This window comes from Mobula birostris, chromosome 32 (genome assembly GCF_030028105.1).
Source record: "Mobula birostris isolate sMobBir1 chromosome 32, sMobBir1.hap1, whole genome shotgun sequence".
In the NCBI taxonomy this organism is placed as follows: domain Eukaryota; kingdom Metazoa; phylum Chordata; class Chondrichthyes; order Myliobatiformes; family Myliobatidae; genus Mobula; species Mobula birostris.
Genome location: NC_092401.1, coordinates 25827473 through 25849987, shown reverse-complemented (window position 1 = coordinate 25849987; position 22515 = coordinate 25827473). Strand labels below are relative to the sequence as shown.

Genomic DNA, 22515 nt, shown 5'->3' with positions numbered 1-22515 from the left:
GAGCTCTTGTTGCTCATTTGCTGCCAAGCAGTTGATGTCAGAGGTTTTTTTTAAAATACAAAAGCGTGGCAAGTGCATAAAATGCACTGCTGTGGGTGGTAGTACAGTTAGATACATTAGGTACACTTAAGAGATTTAGACACATGGATGAAAGAAAAATGGAGGGCCATGCAGGGGTTAAATGTTAGATAAAAGGAGTAGGTAAAGGGGTTGGCACAACATCATGAGCTGAAGGGCCTGTGCTGTTCTATGGTCTAATACACTGGCTCATGATCTGAGCCCAAACAACCCTTTCCAAACACTTAAAAGCCAATATTTACACTCAATAAACCAAAGCTTGCTGTGCAAAATTTAATAAATATACTGTTCAACTTCCTAGATTCTGTCCAGTGCAGAAAAGCTAGTGTTTCTTTTTTAAAAAAAAAGTCTAACTTTTAATTGCACAGAATTCTTTTCCTCAACCTCCCTGCTTTCCTCTTAAGCCTCAGCTCAAATCCTGCCTCTTTGACCATGCACAATTGCTCACTTGCTCCTATGCTGTCTTTGTGGCAAAGCATCAATTTGAGGATTCCTTGAACCACTTTGAATAATGTTAGTCTATATGACAACTTAAGAGTTCCACCACAAAACCAACAGCAACTTTAACAACTCTTACTGAATTTACAGGAAAGATGCATTCCAGGGAAGATGGACTAATACTTGTGTGGCTAAAGAACGTGTAGTGGAAGAAAGTTCTCTGAAAATGAGCAAGATAACAGTAGATGTTTAAGACATTGAGCAATGGTACATATTCCTTGTTTGGTCCAGTACACACTATTGTGATCGTGTCTGTTTTTGAAAATGGTTTACTTTAAACAATCTGCAAAAACTAAAATACTTAAAATTTTAAGTCAAATACAGATCAATTTAGAACTCAGACAACAAAACAGCTATTGCAAAAAAAAACAAGAAAACAAGCAGATACTGGAAATCTAACATAATGCAAAAAATGCTGCCAATTCTCAGCAGCTAAGTCAATCCAGAAGTGCTTCTGGCTGAAGAACATTCCACAGAACTGTTTATTGTAAAACATACAGTACAGGGAAAAATTACAAAAGTGAACACTCTTCAACACTGCACTTTATTTTTAATATTTTACTTCAAGCTGCTTTAATGATTCTCAAGTCTTGAGACTTCCAGCCATATAAATGAAAGCTCTTTGTTCACATAAACTTCAAATGTCTCATCAGCCAAACTCAGGTGAATGCTATTCAATCTCTCATGTCAACAAAGGAATGCTGTCAAACCCGTCACCCCCCACCTCTTCTCATACACTCCCAGAGACCTGCAACTTATGCTTCCCTCACAGAAAAAAATTCAGGTCAGGCCTGACCCAAATTCTTACAGCATTTTGTGCTTTGCTCTGGATTTCCAGCATTGTTGAAGATTTTAAAGATTAGCTTTTTAAAGATTCACTTTATTTGTCACACGTACATTGAAACGTAATGAAATATGTCATTTGTGTCAAATAAAATTAGTGGGGATTTTGCTGGGCAGCCTGCTAACGTAGCCATGCTTCCAGCACCAACATCATGTGCTCACAACTTACTAACCCTAACCTGCACTTCGTTGGAATACGAGAGGAAACCAGAGCACCCGGAGGAAATCTATGTGTTCATGCGGAGACTCCTTACAGACAATGGCAAGAATTGATCCCCAGTCAGTGATCGCTGACACTTTAACACAATATGCTAACAGCAAAGCCACTATGCCGCCCATTGACACTTGTGTGTTTATTATTCAAGATTTTTATTGTCATTCTTCAGTAAACGAGAGTAAAGGGACAACAAAATGATTGTCATTCCAGATCCGATGAAGCATGTTCTTTCTCACTTACCCTCACCTGACCATCAACACCCTTTTGAACCCTTTGCCATTTAAGGGATAATTTAAAATAGTCAGCATATCTTTGGGATCTGGGAGGGGAAAAATACACCCTTCATAAGCTCTCACAACCATAAGCACAAATACTGTAATGCAAACTATAGACAAACTGCATTTACATTCCTGGGGCTGACAGGCAGCAGAGCAACTGATATACTATACATGAACACTAATGATGTACAATTCAATAAAGAAATACAGAAAACAAAAGCCATTTTGTCAGCACATCTCAGAGCTAATGGGTAGCCAGGATATATCAAAGCAATCATTATGTGCCAGTGATTATGAGAGGATACAAGCCTTGAGAGTATTGTCTAAAGAACTGAAGAATAGTGCTCCACAGAAATGTGGCTATGTTACTACAATGTTAGTCCAAGGGATGTTTTTTTTAGTATAAAATAACGCACACAAAATGTTGGAGGAACTCAGCAGGTCAGGCAGCATCTATGGAAATGAATAAACTGAGAGTCTTTGTTTATTCATTTCCATAGATGCTGCCTGACCTGCTGAGTTCCTCTGACACTTTGTGTGCGTTACCTTGGATTCCAGTACTGTATCTGCAGAATCACGTGTTTACATCTTTTAATAATACTCCTTTCCAAGCCAAAACGAGTGAGCAGGTGTGATTGGCCAAAGCAGTTCAAGCAGCAAAAACATCAGCAGCTGGGTTGAATGTTTTGTTTCCACACTGTCCCATGGTTCCATGGAACCAACTCATATAGACTCATTAGAAAACAGAGCAAGGGCAAATCGATGGCTACTTTAATCAGCTCCTCTATAATTTTCTCTTTCCCATCCCATCTCCATTCAATGTTGCAGCCGGTCATCCATGTTCCTTCCATTCTTCACCATTTTCTAATGTCTCAGTTCCCTTTGTGGTTCAACATACTATTGCTTAAGTAAATAATTCCCTGCATTCACAATGCTAAGGGTACGTCCACACTACGCCGGATAATTTTGAAAACAAAGCTTTTTCTCTTCGTTTTGCCCTCCCGTCCACACTGAAATGGTGTTTTCAGCCCCCGAAAACGGAGATTTTCAAAAACACTCTCCTGAGTGAATAAATCTGAAAACGCTTAATATCCGGCGTAGTGTGTACGGGGTAACCGGAGAGATTTTAAAACGCTGTCATGACACCACAACAACAATGCTTTTTCTGCTTCTGCTTGGTACTGCGCGAGCTGTTATAACGCGCAGTCGGTGTGAACGGCGTGAGAGTTAAACTGTAAAGTGAGCTTTTTTGACTATTTAAAAGTGCTGTCATGACGTGCCAGAACAGATGTTCGTAGCACGGCATTTCGTTGTCTTCTTGAACGCAACCACCTAACAATTTCAGAACAGACGGACGAGACTGAAGCCAGTTGACCCATAGCTTACTGAATAAGTAAGTATAGTCACTTCGCCCTGTTTTCTGTCCTTGCTTGTATGAAGGTGGTTTACCTATTTATGCAAGTACTTCTCTGACAATAGATGTGTAACAGCCTAATGTAACATTGTATGGAAATACAAAATAACACTGATGCAGACGTTTTATACATTTAACAAGATGCTTTATTAATGTAACAGAGTTAGTTTTTCAATGTTCGTCGTCAGCTGGGTCATACTGTCCGTGAACTCCCTGTCGGTTGCCTCTACACGCTCCAGCATTTGTTTTTTTTAAGTTTTAAGTCCTTCTGTGCGAGAGCCAAGAGCAATTCCTTTAAAGTTTTTCTACTCTGTAACTGGACAAACGCGCACGAAGTATATCGTTTCCTCTTCGCTTGTTTTCTGCGTTCCTTGTGCATGCCCAGTAGGAGGAGATTCGCCCAAATATCCGCCTAATGTGGACGGAGATATTTTGAAAAACGCTTAGTGTGGACGCCTGTCGTTTTTACTTGAAACCAGCGTTTTCAAGATTATCCGGCATAGTGTGGACGTAGCCTAAGTGAGGTGGTTCTTCTGCAGTAGGCCCTTATTCCATGGCTGCTAGCTCTAGACTCTTCAGATAAGGGAAAGATGCTCCCTACATTTAAAAAAAGAATCACCTTCAATAAAACCAATCTGTAACGAGCAACATTAGACCCTCTCTCTTCTGTAGACACAACTACAATTCAAAACTAATCCACATTACAAACCCAAATATTTGCCGATTTGAATTTCAATAACCCTGTGGCCATAGCCCATCTCATTCTTAATCTCATTTCACTACCACACCCATTCTCACTTTCATAGTGAGGATTTCCAAATCCTCAAACACTTCATAAAGCTCTCTCCGGCAACAGACAAATCTGAATTAGGTTTATTATCATTAACATGTAGTATGTTGTGAAATACAATGTTTTGCAGCAGCACAGCAATATTTAAAATATAAATAATAGATTAGTGCCAAAAAAAAGCAACTCTAAATCTGCAACCCCATTTGTTAATATGTACCAAACACCTATGGCTAGCTATACATTTCTCCAAGCATTCTCCATTAATGGCATTTTCTTTTGCAGGATCTGTCCTGGATTATTTTTACTGAACTTCTTTATTAATCTCACTGAAAATATTTTCTTCAATAATGACAATAAACTGGACTAATTTTAACTTTGAAATTCCTTATGTAAGGGGTTTCTTCTTTTATGTTACTGCGTAGTCTAATTAAAATGGCTTCTTTGTTATGTTATAATTGAATTGGCCTCTTTGTTAAGTTAACTGCTGAGAAAGTCCTCCCGCTAGCAGTTGTTTGGATCATGTTACTGATAAGAGGATGAACAAGCTAATTGGGATAGATGTTATTTTTTCGGTGTGTCTGTAAGTTAGTGTGATGCGCAGGTTTTTGGGCAGAAGGCGGGAGAGAGAGAGACAGAGGATAGACCAGGTGCTGTGAGTCCGCTAACGGGGTCGGACCCCAAGCAGGAGTCCGAGGTCCAGGGTGTTCGGCGAGGAGAGGAGACGGAGACGGATTCGTGTGGAGCGTCTGGTCGACCACCGTTGTGGGTCCCAGGCAGCAGGTCGAGGTGGTCCAAGGGGATCGCAGGGTGAAGAAGGAGGGTCCTGAGCTCCAATTGTTTGTGCAGAAAGAGATTGAACTTTGATAGGCATGGAGCCTTTTATTTTCCTTTTATATTTTATTATCTATTTATTATATAGTTCCAGTAATATCTATGAACTGTAACTGATTTAATAGTATCTGGTGAATTGTCTGTTATTTGGGCCGGGCAGGGTACATCACACAGCATCCACACTAACTACTACCCAGTCTGGCAGGGCAGAGGGCTGTTTCCCTAGACAACAGCGAGCTGAGCAGCCCTAAGGCTGGCCAGGGGGACTACACTTAAGTCTATTATTGTTCATCAATAGTGTTTGTGAAAGACTTCACAATGTCTATTTTTAAAAGCATTGACAAAACAAGCAGCATTAAAGAAGCCAGAACTTATTTCCAATACCCATTTCAACAAGCAAAATCAAATTTGAACTGATACGTTTCTAGGAAGAGTTCTGAGATTTTGATCCAATGATGAAGAAAGACAATAGAATTTAAAGTTATGAAATGGACCACAAGAGAGGCTGAAAATAAAATTAACAGGTCAATTCTGTCTGCTCATCTCACTGTTAACAGTTGATAATAAATTCAGAAAATGTTGCCTGATCAATCTCGAGAAGGCAAGTTCACTATCTGTGAAATGCTATAATTTAAATGTTCTGTGCTAACCCACAAGTTTACAAATACAGAAACTTAGTGTTTTCAGAATTCAAGCAACAGTTTAATAAGAACTTTATATAATTGCTACCAAGATCTTAATGATAACAACATAGATGGCAAGAGTTCCAAAATATTTTCAAGTGCTTTTAAAATTAAAGTCTTGTAATAAGAATTGCCAAAACTATTACAAATCTGCAAAGTATTTTAAATGAAGTTCAGAATCAGGTTTATTATCACCGGCATGTGACGTGAAATTCATTAACTTGGCAGCAACAGTTTAATGCAATACATTATCTAGCAGGGAAAAAAATAAATAAAATCAAAATAATAATAGTAAATAATCAAGCAAATCAATTATGTACATTGAATAGATTAGAAAAAACATGCAACAGAAGTACTGTATATTAAAGTGAGGTTGTGTCCAAAGATTCAATGTCCATTTAGAAATCGAATGGCAGAGGGGAGGAAGCTGTTACTGAATCGCTGAGTATGTGCCTTCAGGTTTCTGTATCTCCTACCTGACGGCAACAGTGAGAAAAGGGCATGCCCTGGGGGCTGGAGGTCCTTAATAATGGACACTGCCTTTCTGAGACACCGCTCCCTAAGGTCCTGGGTACTTTGAAGGCAAGTGCCCAAGATGGAGCTGACAAGATTTACAACCTTCAGCTGCTTCTTTCAGTTCCTGTGCAGTAGTCCCTCCATACCAGACAGTGATGCAGCCTGTCAGAATGCTCTCCACAGTACAACGAGATAAGTTTTTGAGTGTATTTGTTGACATGCCAAATCTCTTCACACTCCAAATAAAGTATAACCACTATCTTGCCTTCCTTATAACTACATCGATATGTTGGGACCAGGTTAGATCCTCAGCGATCTTGACACCCAGAAACTTGAAACTGCTCACTCTCTCCACTTCTGATCCCTCTATGAGGATTGGTATGTGTTCCTTTGTCTTACCCTTCCTGTAAGTCCACAATCAGCTCTTTCGTCTCACTGACGTTGAGTGCCAGGTTGTTGCTGCAACACCACTCCACTAGTAGGCATCTCATTCCACTTGTCACCACTTAAGATTCTACCAACAATGGTTGTATCATCAGCAAATTTACAGATGGTACTTGAGCTATGCCTAGCCACACAGTCATGTGTATATAGAGAGTAGAGCAGTGGGCTAAGCACACACCCCTGAGGTGCGCCAGTGTTGATCGTCAGCAAGGAGGAGATGTCATCACCAATCCGCACAGACTGTGGTCTTCCTGTTAGGAAGTCGATGATCCAATTGCAGAGGGAGGTACAGAGGCCCAGGTTCTGCAACTTCTCAATGAGGATTGTGGGAATGATGGCTATAGTGGATGAACAATATCCTGGAGTAGGTGTTTGTGTTGTCCAGGTGTTCTAAAGCCGTGTGCAGAGCCATTGAGATTGCGTCTACTGTTGACCTATTGTGGCGATAGGCAAATTGCAATGGGTCCAGGTCCTTGCTGAGGCAAGAGTTCAGTCTAGTCATGACCAACCTGTCAAAGCATTTCATCACTGTAGGTGTGAGTGCTACTGGGCGATAGTCATTAAGGCAGCTCACATTATTCTTCTTAGGCACTGGAAATGTTGCCTTTTTGAAGCAAGTGGGAACTTCCATCCGTTGCACTGAGGTTGAAAATTTCTTTGAATACTCCCGCTAGTTGGTTGGCACAGGTTTTCAGAGTCTTACCAGGTACTCCATTGGGACCTTCCACCTTGTGAGGGTTCACTCTTTAAAGACAGCCTAACGTCGACCTCTGAGACGGAGAACACAGGGTCATCAGGTGCAGCAGGGATCTTCACAGCTGTAGTTGTGTTCTCCCTTTCAAAGCGTGCATAGAAGGCGATGAGTTCATCTGGTAGTGAATCATCGCTGCCATTCATGCTATTGGGTTTTCCTTCGTAGGAAGTAATGTCTTGCAGACCCTGCCAGAGTTGCCATGTATCCAATATATTGCCTCCAACCTCGTTCGAATTTGAAGATGCAAGATAGTTTAAAAGAAGATTGAAATATTCAATTAAAATAGCAGGGGGAGTACAGTAATTTCAAATTAAGGTTTAAAGTTCGTAGACATTTAGTAAAATGGAACAACTAATGGATAAGCACATGTTGAACTAAAATAAGTTTGAGCTTGGGTGTAAGTGACAAAGTATTGTTTGGTATTCAGTGAAGACAGAATTTACCAGTTAATTAGTGAACAAGAGAGAAAAAAAATCAGATTCACATCTCTTCTCTTCTGGCTTATTCATAAGCAGATACAGGGAGAAATTGTAAAAATCGCCAACTCAGTCAACAAGTATATAGACAGCACACTTGAGGTCTTCAGTGGTTTACTTTTCCATTGTTGTTTTAGAACAAAAGTCAGAATCATAAAAGCATTGAGACAAAGTCCAGTTTGTTGTCATGTGCACAAGTGCAATGAAAAACACATTTGCAGCACAGGCACATAGCATCATACACTCAGCATTCACAAGAAAATCATAAATTAGACCATTTTTACAAGAAAGACCAGATTTAGAACACAAACGTCCATTTTAGTGCAAGGTGGTCAAATCCTGTGTCTATGGCAGGAGGGATGTGCCCGTTACGTATTGGGCAGAGCCTACTATACACTGCAGCTTCTGTAGTTATATTTCTGCACGCTCTAATTGCTGTACCAGACCAGGATGCAACCAGTCAGGATATTCCAACCGCACCCAGGACATGCCCTCTTCAATGTTACCGTTGGAAAGGAGGTACAGAAGCCTGAAGAGGCACACTCAGTGATTCAGGAACAGCTTCTTCCCCTCTGCAATCCAATTTCTAAATGGACATTGAACACAGGAACACTACCTCACTACTTTTAAAGTTTCTGTTGTTTTGCACTACTCATTTTAACTTTACCATTTAGTAGATATATACGCATACACACACTAAATGTAACTCAGGGTCCCCCCTCTATTTGTGTATCATGTATTTCATTGGACGGCTGCTGTAAAGTTAACAAATTTCATGACATATGCCGGTGATATTAGATCTGATTCTGATTTATCTTGCTTCAGGAATCTGACTACTCACCAACTATGATCCATCCGCCAATAGTAGTGACTCAGCAAATTTGAAGATGCCATTGGAGTTGACTTTAGCCACACCTGTGTGATGTTGTAACCAATCCTCAATGACTGAGTTTGCTGATGAGGAAATGAGGGATCCATTTGCAGAGGGAGGTACAGAGGCTCTGGTCTCAAAGCTTGATGATGAGTTTGGATGGGATGATGGTGTTGGAATCTGAGGTGTAGTTGATGAATAGCAGCCAGACATACGAGTTCCTGTTGTCCAGATGGTTCACAGCGGAGTGAAGAACTAGAAAACTTCACATCTGCTGTTGATCTGTTGTGGCCATAGCAAACTGGAGTGAACCCAAGTAATCTCTGAGGCAGAAGTTGATTTGTACCAAAACCAACATCTCAAAGCATTCCATTATGGTTGCTCCAAGTGCAAATCAGATAGTAGTTATTGAGGCACTCTTCATAAGCACCCGTATAATAGACGACTTTCTGAAGCAGATGGGAACTTCAGACTGCAGAGCGAGAGGTTGAAAAGGACTGCAAATACTCCAGCCAATTAGATTCATACAGATCTTCTGTACTCCACTAGGCAAGCAGTCTGGCCTTTTGTGGACTCATCCTCTTGAAGAATGCCCAGATACTGAATTTACAGGGTCATCCAGAGATGTGGGAGCTTGCATGTATCATATCAAAACATATAAAAGGCACTGATCTCATCCAGGAGTGGTGGATCTTTGCCACTTATACTATCCGATTATTGCTAAAAGATACTGTGAAAATCTAGTCAGAAATCACAAGGGAAGAAAAAAAAATCAAGTACAGAGTTGATCAACTGAAATTATCTGCAGTGGTAGGAACACAAGCAAATGAAAGTCAACTTTTATAGACAACAATTATACTGGACTCTTGTGGTTTTTTAAAACACAGCTTATTGGGTTACAAGCAGTTGCAAAATGGATCAGAAGGCAACTCCAAAAAAAAAGTTTGCCTTTCTTACAACTCCATTTCCCAAGGAAAATCAAGATCACCGGACTTAATGATTATAGACCAGTCGCTCCAACTTCTGTAATTATGAAAACTTTTGAACATCTGATGTTGGCCTACCTCAAGTCCATTACAGATCCTCTTGATACGCTACAATTTGCTTTAGAGCAAATCACTTAATTGAGGATGCCATTAACTTGTGCCTTCATTACATTTTTCAATATTTGAACTCTGCCAACACTTATATAGACAATAGACAATAGGTGCAGGAGTAGGCCATTCAGCCCTTTGAGCCAGCACCACCATTCACTGTGATCATGGCTGATCATCCACAATCAGTATCCAGTTCCTGCCTTATCCCCATAACCTTTGATTCCGCTATCTTTAAGAGCTCATCCATCTCTTTCTTGAAAGCATCCAGAGACTTGGCCTCCACAGCCTTCTGGGGCAGAGCATTCCATATATCCACCACTCTCTGGGTGAAAAAGTTTTTCCTCAACTCCGTTCTAAATGGCCTACCCCTTATTCTTAAACTGTGGCCTCTGGTTCTGGACTCACCCATCAGCGGGAACATGCTTCCTGCCTCCAGCGTGTCCAATCCCTTAATAATCTTATGTTTCAATAAGATCCCCTCTCGTCCTTCTAAATTCCAGAGTAAACAAACGCAGTCACTCCAATCTTTCGACATATGACAGTCCCGCCATCCCGGGAACTAACCTTGTGAACCTATGCTGCACTCCCTCAATAGCAAGAATGTCGTTACTCAAATTTGGAGACCAAAACTGCACACGGTACTCCAGGTGTGGTCTCACCAGGGCCCTGTACAACTACAGAAGGACCTCTTTGCTCTTATACTCAATTCCCTTTGTTATTAAGGCCAACATGCCATTAGCTTTCTTCACTGCCTGCTGTACTTGCATGCTTGCTTTCAGTGACTGATGTACAAGAACACCCCTTTTCCTAACTTGACTCCATTTAGATAATAATCTGCCTTCCTGTTCTTATCACCAAAGTGGATAACCTCACATTTATCCACATTAAACTGGATCTGCCATGCATCTGCCCACTCACCCAGCCTGTCCAAGTCACCCTGCATTCTCATAACATCCTCCTCACATTTCACACTGCCACCCAGCTTTGTGTCATCGGCAAATTTGCTAATATTACTTTTAATTCCCTCATCTAGATCGTTAATATATATTGTAAACAGCTGCGGTCCCAGCACTGAACCCTGCAGTACCCCACTGGTCACCGCCTGCCATTCCAAAAGGGACCCGTTAATCGCTACTCTTTGTTTTCTGTCAGCCAGCGAATTTTCAATCCATGTCAGTAATCTGCCCCCAATACCATGTGCCCTAATTTTGCCCACTAATATCCTATGTGGGACTTTATCAAAGGCTTTCTGAAAGTCCAGGTACACTACATTCACTGGCTCTCCCTTGTCCATTTTCATAGTTACATCCTCAAAAAATTCCAGAAGATTAGTCAAGCACGATTTCCCCTTCGTAAATCCATGCTGACTTGGACCAATCCTGTTACTGCTATTCAGATGTGCCGTAATTTCACTTTTTTATAATTGACTCCAGCATCTTTCCCACCACCGACGTCAGGCTAACCGGTTTATAATTCCCTGTTTTCTCTCTTCCTCCCTTCTTGAAGAGGGGGACAACATTTGCCACCCTCCAATCCACAGGAACTGATCCTGAATCTATAGAACATTGGAAAATGATTACCAATGCGTCCACGATTTCTAAAGCCACCTCCTTAAGTACCCTGGGATGCAGACCATCAGGTCCCAGGGACTTATCAGCCTTCAGACCCAACAGCCTATCCAACACCATTTCCTGCCTAATATAAATTTCCTTCAGTTCATCCATTACCCTAGGTCCCTTGGCCACTATTATATCTGGGAGATAGTTTGTGTCTTCCCTAGTGAAGACAGATCCAAAGTACCTGTTCAACTCGTCTGCTATTTCCTTGTTCCCCACAATAAATTCACCCGCTTCTGTCACCAAGGGCCCAGTTTTGGTCTTAACTATTTTTTTCCTTTTCACATACTTAAAGAAGCTTTTACTATCCTCCTTTATATTCTTGGCTAGTTTACCTTCATACCTCATTTTTTCTCTGCGTATTGTCTTTTTAGTTACCTTCTGTTGCTCTTTAAAAGTTTCCCAATCCTCCTGCTTCCCACTCGTCTTTGCTATGTTATACTTCTTCTCTTTTTTTTATACTGTCCATTACTTCCCTTGTCATCCACGGCCTCCCCTTACTCCCCTTAGGATCTTTCTTCCTCTTTGGAATGGACTGATCCTGCACCTTCCGCATTATTCCCAGAAACACTTGCCATTGCTGTTCCACTGTCATCCCTGCTAGGGTATTGAACTTTGGCCAGCTCCTCCCTCATCTTGTTTGCAAATTTTAGCTCTGCCTTCAACACTATTGTTCTGGAGTTGCTCTACAGTAAGCTAACTTAGCTAGATAAAACCTACAGTATTGGTTGGTGGATTACGAACTTCCTGACAGGAAGGATGCAATATGCAAGGCAGGGCTCCTACTTGTCCGATCCAATGTCTATAAGCACAGACTCTTCCCAAGGCTGTGTTCCTTCACCCCTCCTGTTTTCATTTATACAAATGACTGTACCTCCACAGACAAATCCATTAAAACCTTAAAGTTTGCAGATTACATGACTGTAGTTGGTTTCATCTCCAACAATGTTGAGTCCTGCCATCAGAAAGAGGTAGCACATCTTGCAACATGGTGTGCTTGTAAAAACTTGGAACTTACTGTTATCAAGGAAGTGGAAATGAGGATTAACAGCTGCCAACAACCTCTACCTGCCCCTCCCTTGGAAATTAATGGTCAGGCTGTGTCTATGGTCAAGCCATTCAAATTCCTGGGGACCACTATTACCAATATATTGAAATGGGACACGCATGTTATACTCGTCATCAGGAAAGCCCAGCAGAGACAGTTTTTCCCCTACGCCAGCTTAGGAAACTTAACATTTCAGGGTGTATCCCAATGAATTTTTATTCAGCCATCATTGAGAGTGTTGTGACTATCTCTATCACTATTTGGTTTCCCACCGCCTTCTTCCTCTCTATGTCCAGGTTGCAGTAAATGGTCCACTCAGTGGAGACGATCACTGGCTGCCAGCTACCAATATTAAAAGACCTGTTAATTACTACAGCAAAGAACAGAGATTTACCTAAGCACAAGGACTATACAAGGACTGGGGTGTTGAATAAAGGTAATAACCTACTGAGGAGTGAAAATTTGCAATTTTGGCTCAAAAAGACAGTTTGTCTGTAGGAGGGCTGGAGAGAGCTCCATGGATAAATGTCTGCAGTCAATACTGAAGCACAGTGCAGCTTCCCCGCAGGTTTGGAGTTGCATTTCTGCAAATGGGAGTTGGTGATCTGGTCAGAATTAATGAAATCCTCAGTGCTGAGAAGTAAAGCAGATTCTCATTCATCATGCAGTACCATCAGGGAGAAATCTGATCGGTCTCAACATTCTGTAGCAGGATAATGACTCCAGACATATGGCCAAGGTCACAAAGAACTATCTTCAGTGAAAAGATGACCAAGGAGTTCTGCAACAGATCGTATGGCTGCAACAGAGTCCTGATCTCAACATCGAGGCTGTCTGCGATTACCTGGAGACAGAAGCAAGCAAGACAGCCAATGTCTGCAGAAGAACTGTGGCAAATTCTCCAAGGTGTTTGGAACAACCTACCAACATATTTTCTTATAAAACTCCATGACCGAGTACACAAGAGAATTGATGCAGTTTTAAAGGTAAAAGGTGGTCACACCAAATATTGACTTGATTTAGTTTTTTTACTGTTTACTGCACTTTTACAGTTTTTTTTATATTTAAAAACTTTTCACTCTTCATTCATCTGCTACACTGAATATTGCATAGGCACTGCTTCATGCAGCCATGCTGAGCTCGTCAATTTTAATCAACTTTACCCTTCACTTCCACCCTGCCCTTAAATTCACATGATCCATCTCAAACACCTCTCTCCCCCCTTTCTCAATCTGTGTCCATCTGTGTTTAAGATGGTGCTACTGAAGGTAAGCTACAGTTCACTGGTAGTTCAAAAGGTAAGAAATGTGACCAATACATTATTAATAACACCTCTCCTGAAGTAAGCAGTGGTAAACTATCAATACAAATGATGAAGAGGGGAGCAGAGGTCAAGCTGATTAGAAGGATGTGCTGTGCTGATGTGTTGCAAATACAAAGCATAAAGATGGGGTCACAGACAGAGATGGTGCTGTTGTCGGAGATGGAGTTGGAGTGATACGTTCGATGCTTCGGGCTGGGTGGCAAGGTCTAGGTCTAAAGTATATTGCTCTGTGGGGACCCGGGTCCTAAAGCAAGTCACGATATGGTGTTTGGACAATTCAAGCGCCAGCCCAGCTGGACTGGAAAGTCAGGGTGTCAGGACTGGAGGTGACGATTGGGCTGATTTCGCTCGCTCTCCTGTGATGTTCACTCCTCTCTCTACGGTGCTGAGGCTGCAAGACTGCTCCAGCTGCTGTGCTTCGTGTCTGCGGGCCTCATGGCTATTTGCCCTGCTGACGTACAGAGACCAAGGCTTTGGCCATACTCTGGATGCTCCAGTGATTTACATCCATGGACTCAGTTTGGTTCGGAATGCTGTTGCTACTGTAATCACCCTACTCATTAACAAGAAAAGAACCACCATTATCAAAATAAACACAAGCATTTTCCAAGGCAATTCTCTAAGTGCACTATGGTTCTGGCTGGGTTTAAACCCACTCTCTAATTTACTGAATTGGATGAAAATTGAGCATCAAATCAAGCAACAAAATAGAAACATAGAAACATAGAAAGTAGCTGGAGTAGGCCATTCGGCCCATCGAGCCTGCACCGCCATTCATTATGATCATGGCTGATCATCCAACTCAGAACCCCGCCCCAGCCTTCCCTCCATACCCCCTGACCCCCGTAGCCACAAGGGCCATATCTAACTCCCTCTTAAATATAGCCAATGAACTGGCCTCAACTGCTTCCTGTGGCAGAGAATTCCACAGATTCACCACTCTCTGTGTGAAGAAGTTTTTCCTAATCTCGGTCCTAAAAGGCTTCCCCTCTATCCTCAAACTGTGGCCCCTCGTTCTGGACTTCCCCAACATCGGGAACAATAATGAGCTATACTGTAACACACCTTTTATACACGGATGATTTTAAATTATATGCACCCTCAGTTATGCTAAATCAATGAATTCAAGTAGAACTATTTTCAAAAGATATAAACAAATTTTGGACTGGATAAATGCAGAACATTAAGTACAATAGAGCTAATAGAATACAAAATCAAGCAGCAGGATATAATGGATGAATATGAAATGTAAATATCTGGATATCACCAAGGAAAGAAAATAGCTCATAGTGCGATAAAGGAAAAACTTGATAGAATTTACTTCAGGGCTTACAAAAATCTGTCAAACAGCTCAACTGTAAAAACATCAAAGGCAATAAACCCTTCGCAATATACCCATATTATTCTGGCACAATATATATTTTGGCATAATATCTTAGTCTGAAGAAAAATACGAACTGAAATGACAAATTTCAGAAAACATTATGTATATTCGAATATGCTTAGATGAACACTACCTTAGAAGGGTAAAAAGGAATAACAGGCATTAAAAATGTACACAACAGTCAAATGAAACTTTAAGGATATTCTTTCATTAATGAACACAGGAATCAGCACTCCATGCAGCAAGCATTTGCAATTCTGATAAGTATACACCACTAAACTTAAGAGACCACAACCCAGACAAATGAAGACCATCAGTACTGAAGAAAGAGTTAACCAACGGAAGAGCATAATCTTCCATAGAAGATATCCCACAATCTGGGCAGATTAGATGTTGACAAGGAAGCGAACACCTGGCTCAGAGTTGGAGACCTCTTCCCAGGAACAGAAGGGCTCCTTGTGGCTGTGCAGCACCAGGTGGTTAACAAAAAAACTCAAAAATACATAATAAAAGACCAACAAATTCAAGATAATAAATGTAGAAAATGCCAAGAAAAAACAAGATTTCTCGACATTGATGACAGTACCCAGATCTTATTCTCAGAAATTCTTTCATGTTCTCAGTAATATTTATTATTTGCACATTTTGTCTTGATGCATAGTTTTTAATTCTATTGTACTTTACTGTAAATGCCAAAAAAGTCAATGTAGTATATGTAATGTGTACTTTGATAATAAATTGACTTTGGAAAGTGAACTCTTATAATAACTGTTAAGAGCCTGAAGAATTTGTTTATGACGTGGCCTTTTTCAAAACCTCTAAAGAATTAAGGCTGGCATTGGTCAATCATTTTAAAGGTACTTGAATTAGGTGATTACAAATCAAAATCAATTAAACTAAGGGATATTACCAATACAATAGTAATAACAGCATTACAATGGTAGGCAAAAAAAACTGAGTAGCTTCTTTGAATCTCTGACACCTATCAGAAGCAAACATCAGGTTTAGGTGTCAAGGTCCCATGATACTGGGCTGTTCTACCTATTCTCCCATTTCACGCATATCTGCTCTCACCCCATCCTCCCGCCACCCCACTAGGGATAGGGTTCCTCTTGTCCTCACCTACCACCCCACCAGCCTCCGTGTCCAACATAATTCTCCGTAGCACATCTTCCCCTCCCCCTCACTTTCTCCTTTCCGCAGGGATCACTCCCGACGCGACACCCTTATCCATTCGTTCCCCCCCCCCATTCCCTTCCCACCAATCTCCCTCCTGGCACTTATCCTTGTAAGCGGAACAAGTGCTACACCTGCCCTTACACTTCTTCCCTTACCACCATTCAGGGCCCCAGACAATCCTTTCAGGTGAGGCGACACTTCACCTGTGAGTCGGCTGGGGTGATATACTGTGTCCAGTGCTCCCGATGCGGCCTTCTATATATTGGTGAGAGCCGATGCAGATTGGGAGACCGCTTCGCTGAACACCTACACTCTGTCCGCCAGAGGAAACAGGATCTCCCAGTGGCCACACATTTCAGCTCCACATTCCATTCCCATATGTCAATCCATGTGGCCTCCTCTACTGTCAAGATGAAGCCACGCTCAGGTTGGAGGAACATCATCTTATATTCCGTCTGGGTAGTCTCCAACCTGATGGCATGAACATTGATTTCTCTAACTTCCGTTAATGCCCCTGCTCCCTTCTCACCCCATCCCTAAATTTAATATTTTTTCTCTCTTTCCCTCTCACAATAACTCCTTGCCTGTTCTCCATCTTTCTTTGGTGCTCCCCTCCCCCTTTCTTTCTTCCAAGGCCTCCCGTCCCATGATCCTCTCCCTCCTCCAGCCTTGTATCCCTCTTGCCAATCAACTTCCCAGCTCTTGACTTCATTCCTCCCCCTCCCCCTTTCAAATCTCTTCCAATCTCTTTTTTCCATTAGTCCTGACGAAGGGTCTCGACCCGAAACATTGACTGTACTTCTGCCTTTAGATGCTGCCTGGCCTGCTGTGTTCCACCAGCATTTTGTGTGTGTTGCTTGAATTTCCAGCATCCGCAGATTTTCTCGTGTTTGCGTTCTACCTAGGTGTATGATTACATATCTGGACACAAGCTTTTAAGGAGTGTGTGTTAATATTTGTAAATGCATTGCTCTACACATTGTCCTGCAAGTTTCTGAAGTTCTGACGTACTATTTACTCAAAACCATTAATGGTTCACAATCGGCAGATATATTTTAAATACTTAGATGTTAACAGCCAAGTTGTACAGGATAACTACCTGCACAAGATAGTTTAGTTCCACGTACATAATAGCTTGACTTTAATGTACTCTGAACCAAACTCATCCTATCACTCTCATTTCAATTTTATATTGAATTGATTAAACAGGAAAAGATACAGTTGCAAGAAAATTTGTGATCCCTTTGCAATGACCTGATTTTCTGCATTAATTACTCATAAAGTGTGGTCTGACCTTCATCTAAGACACAATAATAGCAAAACACAATCTGCCTAAACTAATAACACAAACAATTGTACTACTTCTTGTCAATACTGAGTACACGACTTAAACAATCACAGTCTCGGTTTTAAAAAAGTATGTCAATCTCTGGGGTGATGTCTTCTACAAAAGCTACTGGGAGTTAGGTGTTCCAATCAATGAGATGCGATTGGAGGTGTGGGTCGTAGAGGTACCCTGCCCTATAAAAAAACACACAAGGTCAGGATACTGATAGAGCCTGCCCTTCTCAAGGAAGATCTGTTTATGTGCACCATGCCTTGATCAAAACAATTTTCAGAGTACCTTAAAAGAATTTTAGAGATGCATGAAGCTGGAAAAAGCGACAAAAGTATTTCTAAAGACCCAAGTGTTCATCAATCAAACGCAAGAAAAATTGTCTACTAATGGAAGAAACTCAGTTGCTACTCTCCCAAGGAGTGGGCATCCTGCAAAGATCACACCAAGTGCACAATGTGCAATGCTGAAGGAGATGAAAAAGAACCCAAGGGTAACAGCAAAAGCCTTGCAGAAATCAACAAAAGAACGGTTTAAAACGGAGAAAATTTGTGTTTTGGAATGGCCAAGTCAGAGTCCAGAACTTAACCCAATTGAGATGCTGTTGCGTGACATGAAGAGGCCTGTTCATGCAAGGTCTTCCAGAAATATTGATGAATTGAAACAGTTTTGTATGGAGGAATGGTCTAAAATTCCTCCTCACCATTATGCAAGTCTAATCAGCAGCTACAGGAAAAGATTGGTAGAGGTTATTGCTGCTAAAGGAGGCTCTACCAGTTAAGTACAAGGGTTCACGTACTTTTTCCAGCCTAGACTGTGAATGATTAAACAATGCATTCAATAAAGACATGAAAATTACACTTGTTTATGCATTATTAGTTTAGGCAGATTGCAACTGTATGTGCAAAGGATTTACAGAACAAAGTTAAGGGTTGCACCATCTTGCCCAAATTATTCACTTAATAATAAACTTATTGAGCAAGAGAAACAAATTGTCAATACACACAAAACAGTGGATGAATTCAGCAAGTTAGGCAGCATCTATGGAAGGGAATAAGTAGTTTTGATGAAAGTTCTGTGCCCGAAACGTCGACTATTTATTCCTCTCTACAGATGCTGCCTGATCTGCTGAGTTCCTCCAGCATTTTGAGAGTGTTGCTTTGTATTTCCAGCAGCTGCAGACTTTTTGAATTTATTATTCCTTTGCCCACTTGTTAATTGCCTCCAACAGCATTAGGATTAGTTAAAATACATCATTTCTTGTTAGAACAGACGAACAAGTGGTGCCCATGATATCATAAAGGGATATAAGACAGATAAAGAGAGAGTGGAACTCAGGACCAGAATAATGTGCAGTTAGTGAGAGAAGGATATTAAGGAGACTTCAGAAGGGAGAACTGAAGCTGGGTGTCAAACAAGGTTCTAGGGGAGGGCTCCAAAGTAATGACAAAAATGTTAGTGATATGATAAACAAAAGAGATTCTACAGATGCTGCAAATCCACAGTATACATTTCTGAGTTCTTCCAGCAGATCAGGCAGCATCTAAGGAAAGGAATAAAGGGACAATGTTTCAGGGCTGAGACTGCTCATCAGGACTCAGTGATGTGATGGAATGAGAGTATTTGGAATCCAAGGTCACAAAGGAGCTGGAAAGATTTCTAATCTTTGATGGTTCAAGGCCCAGGAGTATCGTGAAAGCAAGAACAAGGGCTGGTAAAACAGGAGTACCACTGCTACAGTAGTGTGCCAGAGATTGGGTGACAAATCCAACATGAACTAAAAGGCAATACATAGACTCCATTTTATTCCACTTCTTCAGCACCGGCACATTCCTTTTTTCATCTGTGTTCTACCCTTCAAAAAAAAAAATCAATTCACATCAATCTCAGTCACCTCTTTTGATCCTTATACCGTTTTCACATTAGAGTGTTTCTCAAATCAGTGTTGAACCTTGCAATAATGAAATACTCAAGACTAAAGTAACCATCTTCAGTGCCCACCATTATTCATATATATATAGCAGTACAATACTGAAAGGCTTAGATGGAGTGAATGTGGAGGGGATGTTTCCAATAGTGAGAGAGTCTAGGACCAGAGGGCAGTCTCAGAATACAAGGTCATCCCTTTAGAACAGAGATGAAGAAGAATTTCTTTAGCCAGAAGGTAGTAAATGGGTGGAATTCATTGCCATAAACAGTTGTGGAGGCCCAGTCATTGGGTACATTAATAATGGAGGTTGATAGATTCTTGATTAGTAGGGGCATCAGAGGTTACAGGGAGAAGGCAGGAGAATGGGGTCTTCATCTCATGGTTTCAGTATTTGTTACTTATTTATTAATATTTTTCCTCTTTTTGTATTTGTAGTTTGTTGTTTTTTTTGCACATTGGTTCTCTGGTCCGTTCTGTTGGGTGTGGATTTTCATTGATTCTATTGTGCTTTTTGTATTTACTGTGATTGCCTGCAAGAAAATGAATCTCAAGGTTGGATATGGTGACACATTATGTACTTTGAACAGGGTAATAAATCAGCCATAATGGAATGGCATAGGAGACTTGATGGGCCAAAAGCTTTAATTCTGCTCTTATGTCTTATGGAGCCATACCTTACAGACACAGGCTTAGCACTAACCATCCAGCTGCCTGAAGGCATCTCCACCAGTTGCTTCAATTAACCTGTTCAGTCCACTGACAACAAAAGGCCAATCTCTTGCTATTAAAGACTCAGGTCTTCAGATTTCTATATACAGATGTATATTTATTAAGAATGCACTTTCTTCTAAATCAGACTGAAGTAAACTGACAGATGCACATTAATATTAAATATATTTAAATAACTGTCTTCATAAATTTAAGAGCAAACATTACAGGATATTTGCAGTAGAGGAGCTGGAATTTGCTCTGTCAAGCATTGCTGTAGTGTTTATGTAAATCACTGAGCCCACTCTTCTTTACATCCCCCAGCAACCCAATATTTTCTCAGCTTTCCCTTAAATGTATCTATGCTTTTCATCACAAGCAATTACAGTGGTTAAGGTGCACATTCTGACCTTTAAATGAAAAAAGCATTTCTTCCTGAACTCCTTAATGGATATTACAAGCAATTAAGGCTTTAATTCATGAGGAAACATCTCTGTGTTAATTCTATCAACCCAGTCATAAACCTAAAGGAATCAAATAACTTCAGTTCTTCTAAAACAGTCCAGCCAATTCAAGCAACACACATCAAAGTTGCTGGTGAACACAGCAGGCCAGGCAGCATCTGTAGGAAGAGGTACAGTCGATGTTTCAGGCCGAGACCCTTCGTCAGGACTAACTGAAGGAAGAGTGAGTAAGGGATTTGAAAGTTGGAGGGGGAGGGGGAGATCCAAAATGATAGGTGGAGGGGGAGGGATAGAGCCAAGAGCTGGACAGGTGATAGGCAAAAGGGATACGAGAGGATCATGGGACAGGAGGTCCGGGAAGAAAGACAAGGGGGGGGGCACCCAGAGGATGGGCAAGGGGTATATTCAGAGGGACAGAGGGAGAAAAAGGAGAGTGAGAGAAAGAATGTGTGCATAAAAATAAGTAACAGATGGGGTACGAGGGGGAGGTGGGGCCTAGGGGAAGTTAGAGAAGTTGATGTTCATGCCATCAGGTTGGAGGCTACCCAGACGGAATATACGGTGTTGTTCCCCCAACCTGAGTGTGGCTTCATCTTTACAGTAGAGGAGGCCATGGATAGACATGTCAGAATGGGAATGGGATGTGGAATTAAAATGTGTGGCCACTGGGAGATCCTGCTTTCTCTGGCGGACAGAGCGTAGATGTTCAGCAAAGCGGTCTCCAAGGGGTAGTTGATATGAGCAGCCTGAACCGGACATACCACACCCCACTAAGCAAAAAGATAGCCTTCAAAACTAATACAAACAGCTCACTAAGCTTAAATGAGGAAAGCAACTTAGTCGTCCACTGTGGTCTCCAAATCATTCTGTTTCAAAACAGTATTTGTGTTTTGAAGTGTTATTTAAAGGCGTTGCATTTCACAAGTTTTGCGAAACAAGAAACTATCAGCTCTCAGCTGATATATCAGGAAAGACCACAGGGCTGATCCAACTCCTTCCCCTTTTGCAAAGCAAAAAACCGCGCAATACCGCTATAAGAGGTATAAAACAAAAAAAAAATACAAAGCCCGCTTTTAAAGGAGAAAGACTGCACAGCACAATACACCACACCCTTCGCCAGCTGTTTAAAGCCAGAACTTGCAGCTTCACACAGCCCCAAAGCAGGGAGGACAAGCGGAAATGTTAAGAGCTACTCGATTGACAGCGAAGACAACAGATCAGGGGTGAAACACACAGGGAGTGACAGGCCGAAGGACCAATCAAAGAGGCAAAAAGGAAAGCTCTTCAGTCTTCACCCTCCTTCCCTGTCAAACAGCGAGCGAAACTGGAGTTCAACACATCCCCAGTGTCAGTGCCATCCTATCCACTCTTTGAGATTCTGCAGCAAGGTACTTAAACCGTGTGTTTTTCCCGAAGGGAGGTTAAAAATGAGAAAAATAACGGCAGATAAACTTACTCTCCCCGACAACCGCCTTCAGCCCAAGCGGCGCCATCTTGGCCTTTCCGCGTCTTCGGAGTGGTTACGTCACTTCCTTTTATAACGCAACCGCACTCAAACGCGCTTCATGTCGTCATCGGTTGATGACGTGAGGTCGTGGTACTGGTGATGTCACGTAATTAGACAAGACATAGGAGCAGAATCAGGCCTTTCGGCCCATTGATTATGCTCCACCATTCCATCATGGCTGATATAATGTCCCTCTCAACCCTACTCCTGCCTTCTTCCCGGAATCTTT

The 22515-nt window shown here is 41.4% G+C and overlaps 1 protein-coding gene across 2 annotated transcripts in view; it reads right to left on the bottom strand.

The window, feature by feature from the left end:
* The window catches only part of stxbp2 (syntaxin binding protein 2), a 97104-nt gene extending 74805 nt beyond the window's left edge, over positions 1-22299 (bottom strand). The window contains exons 1-2 of one of the 2 annotated variants that reach the window (XM_072248083.1): positions 22236-22270; positions 19469-19532 (exon numbers count right to left, since the gene is read on the bottom strand). Coding sequence is in view for 1 of the 2 variants with exons in the window: in XM_072248082.1 (XP_072104183.1) it covers positions 22236-22272 (37 nt within the window). In the remaining variant the exon portion in view is untranslated. Of the gene's footprint in view, positions 1-19468; positions 19533-22235 lie in introns of both variants that reach the window. The other variant, XM_072248082.1, reaches the window with a different exon arrangement.
* Positions 22300-22515: the final 216 nt, after the last annotated feature.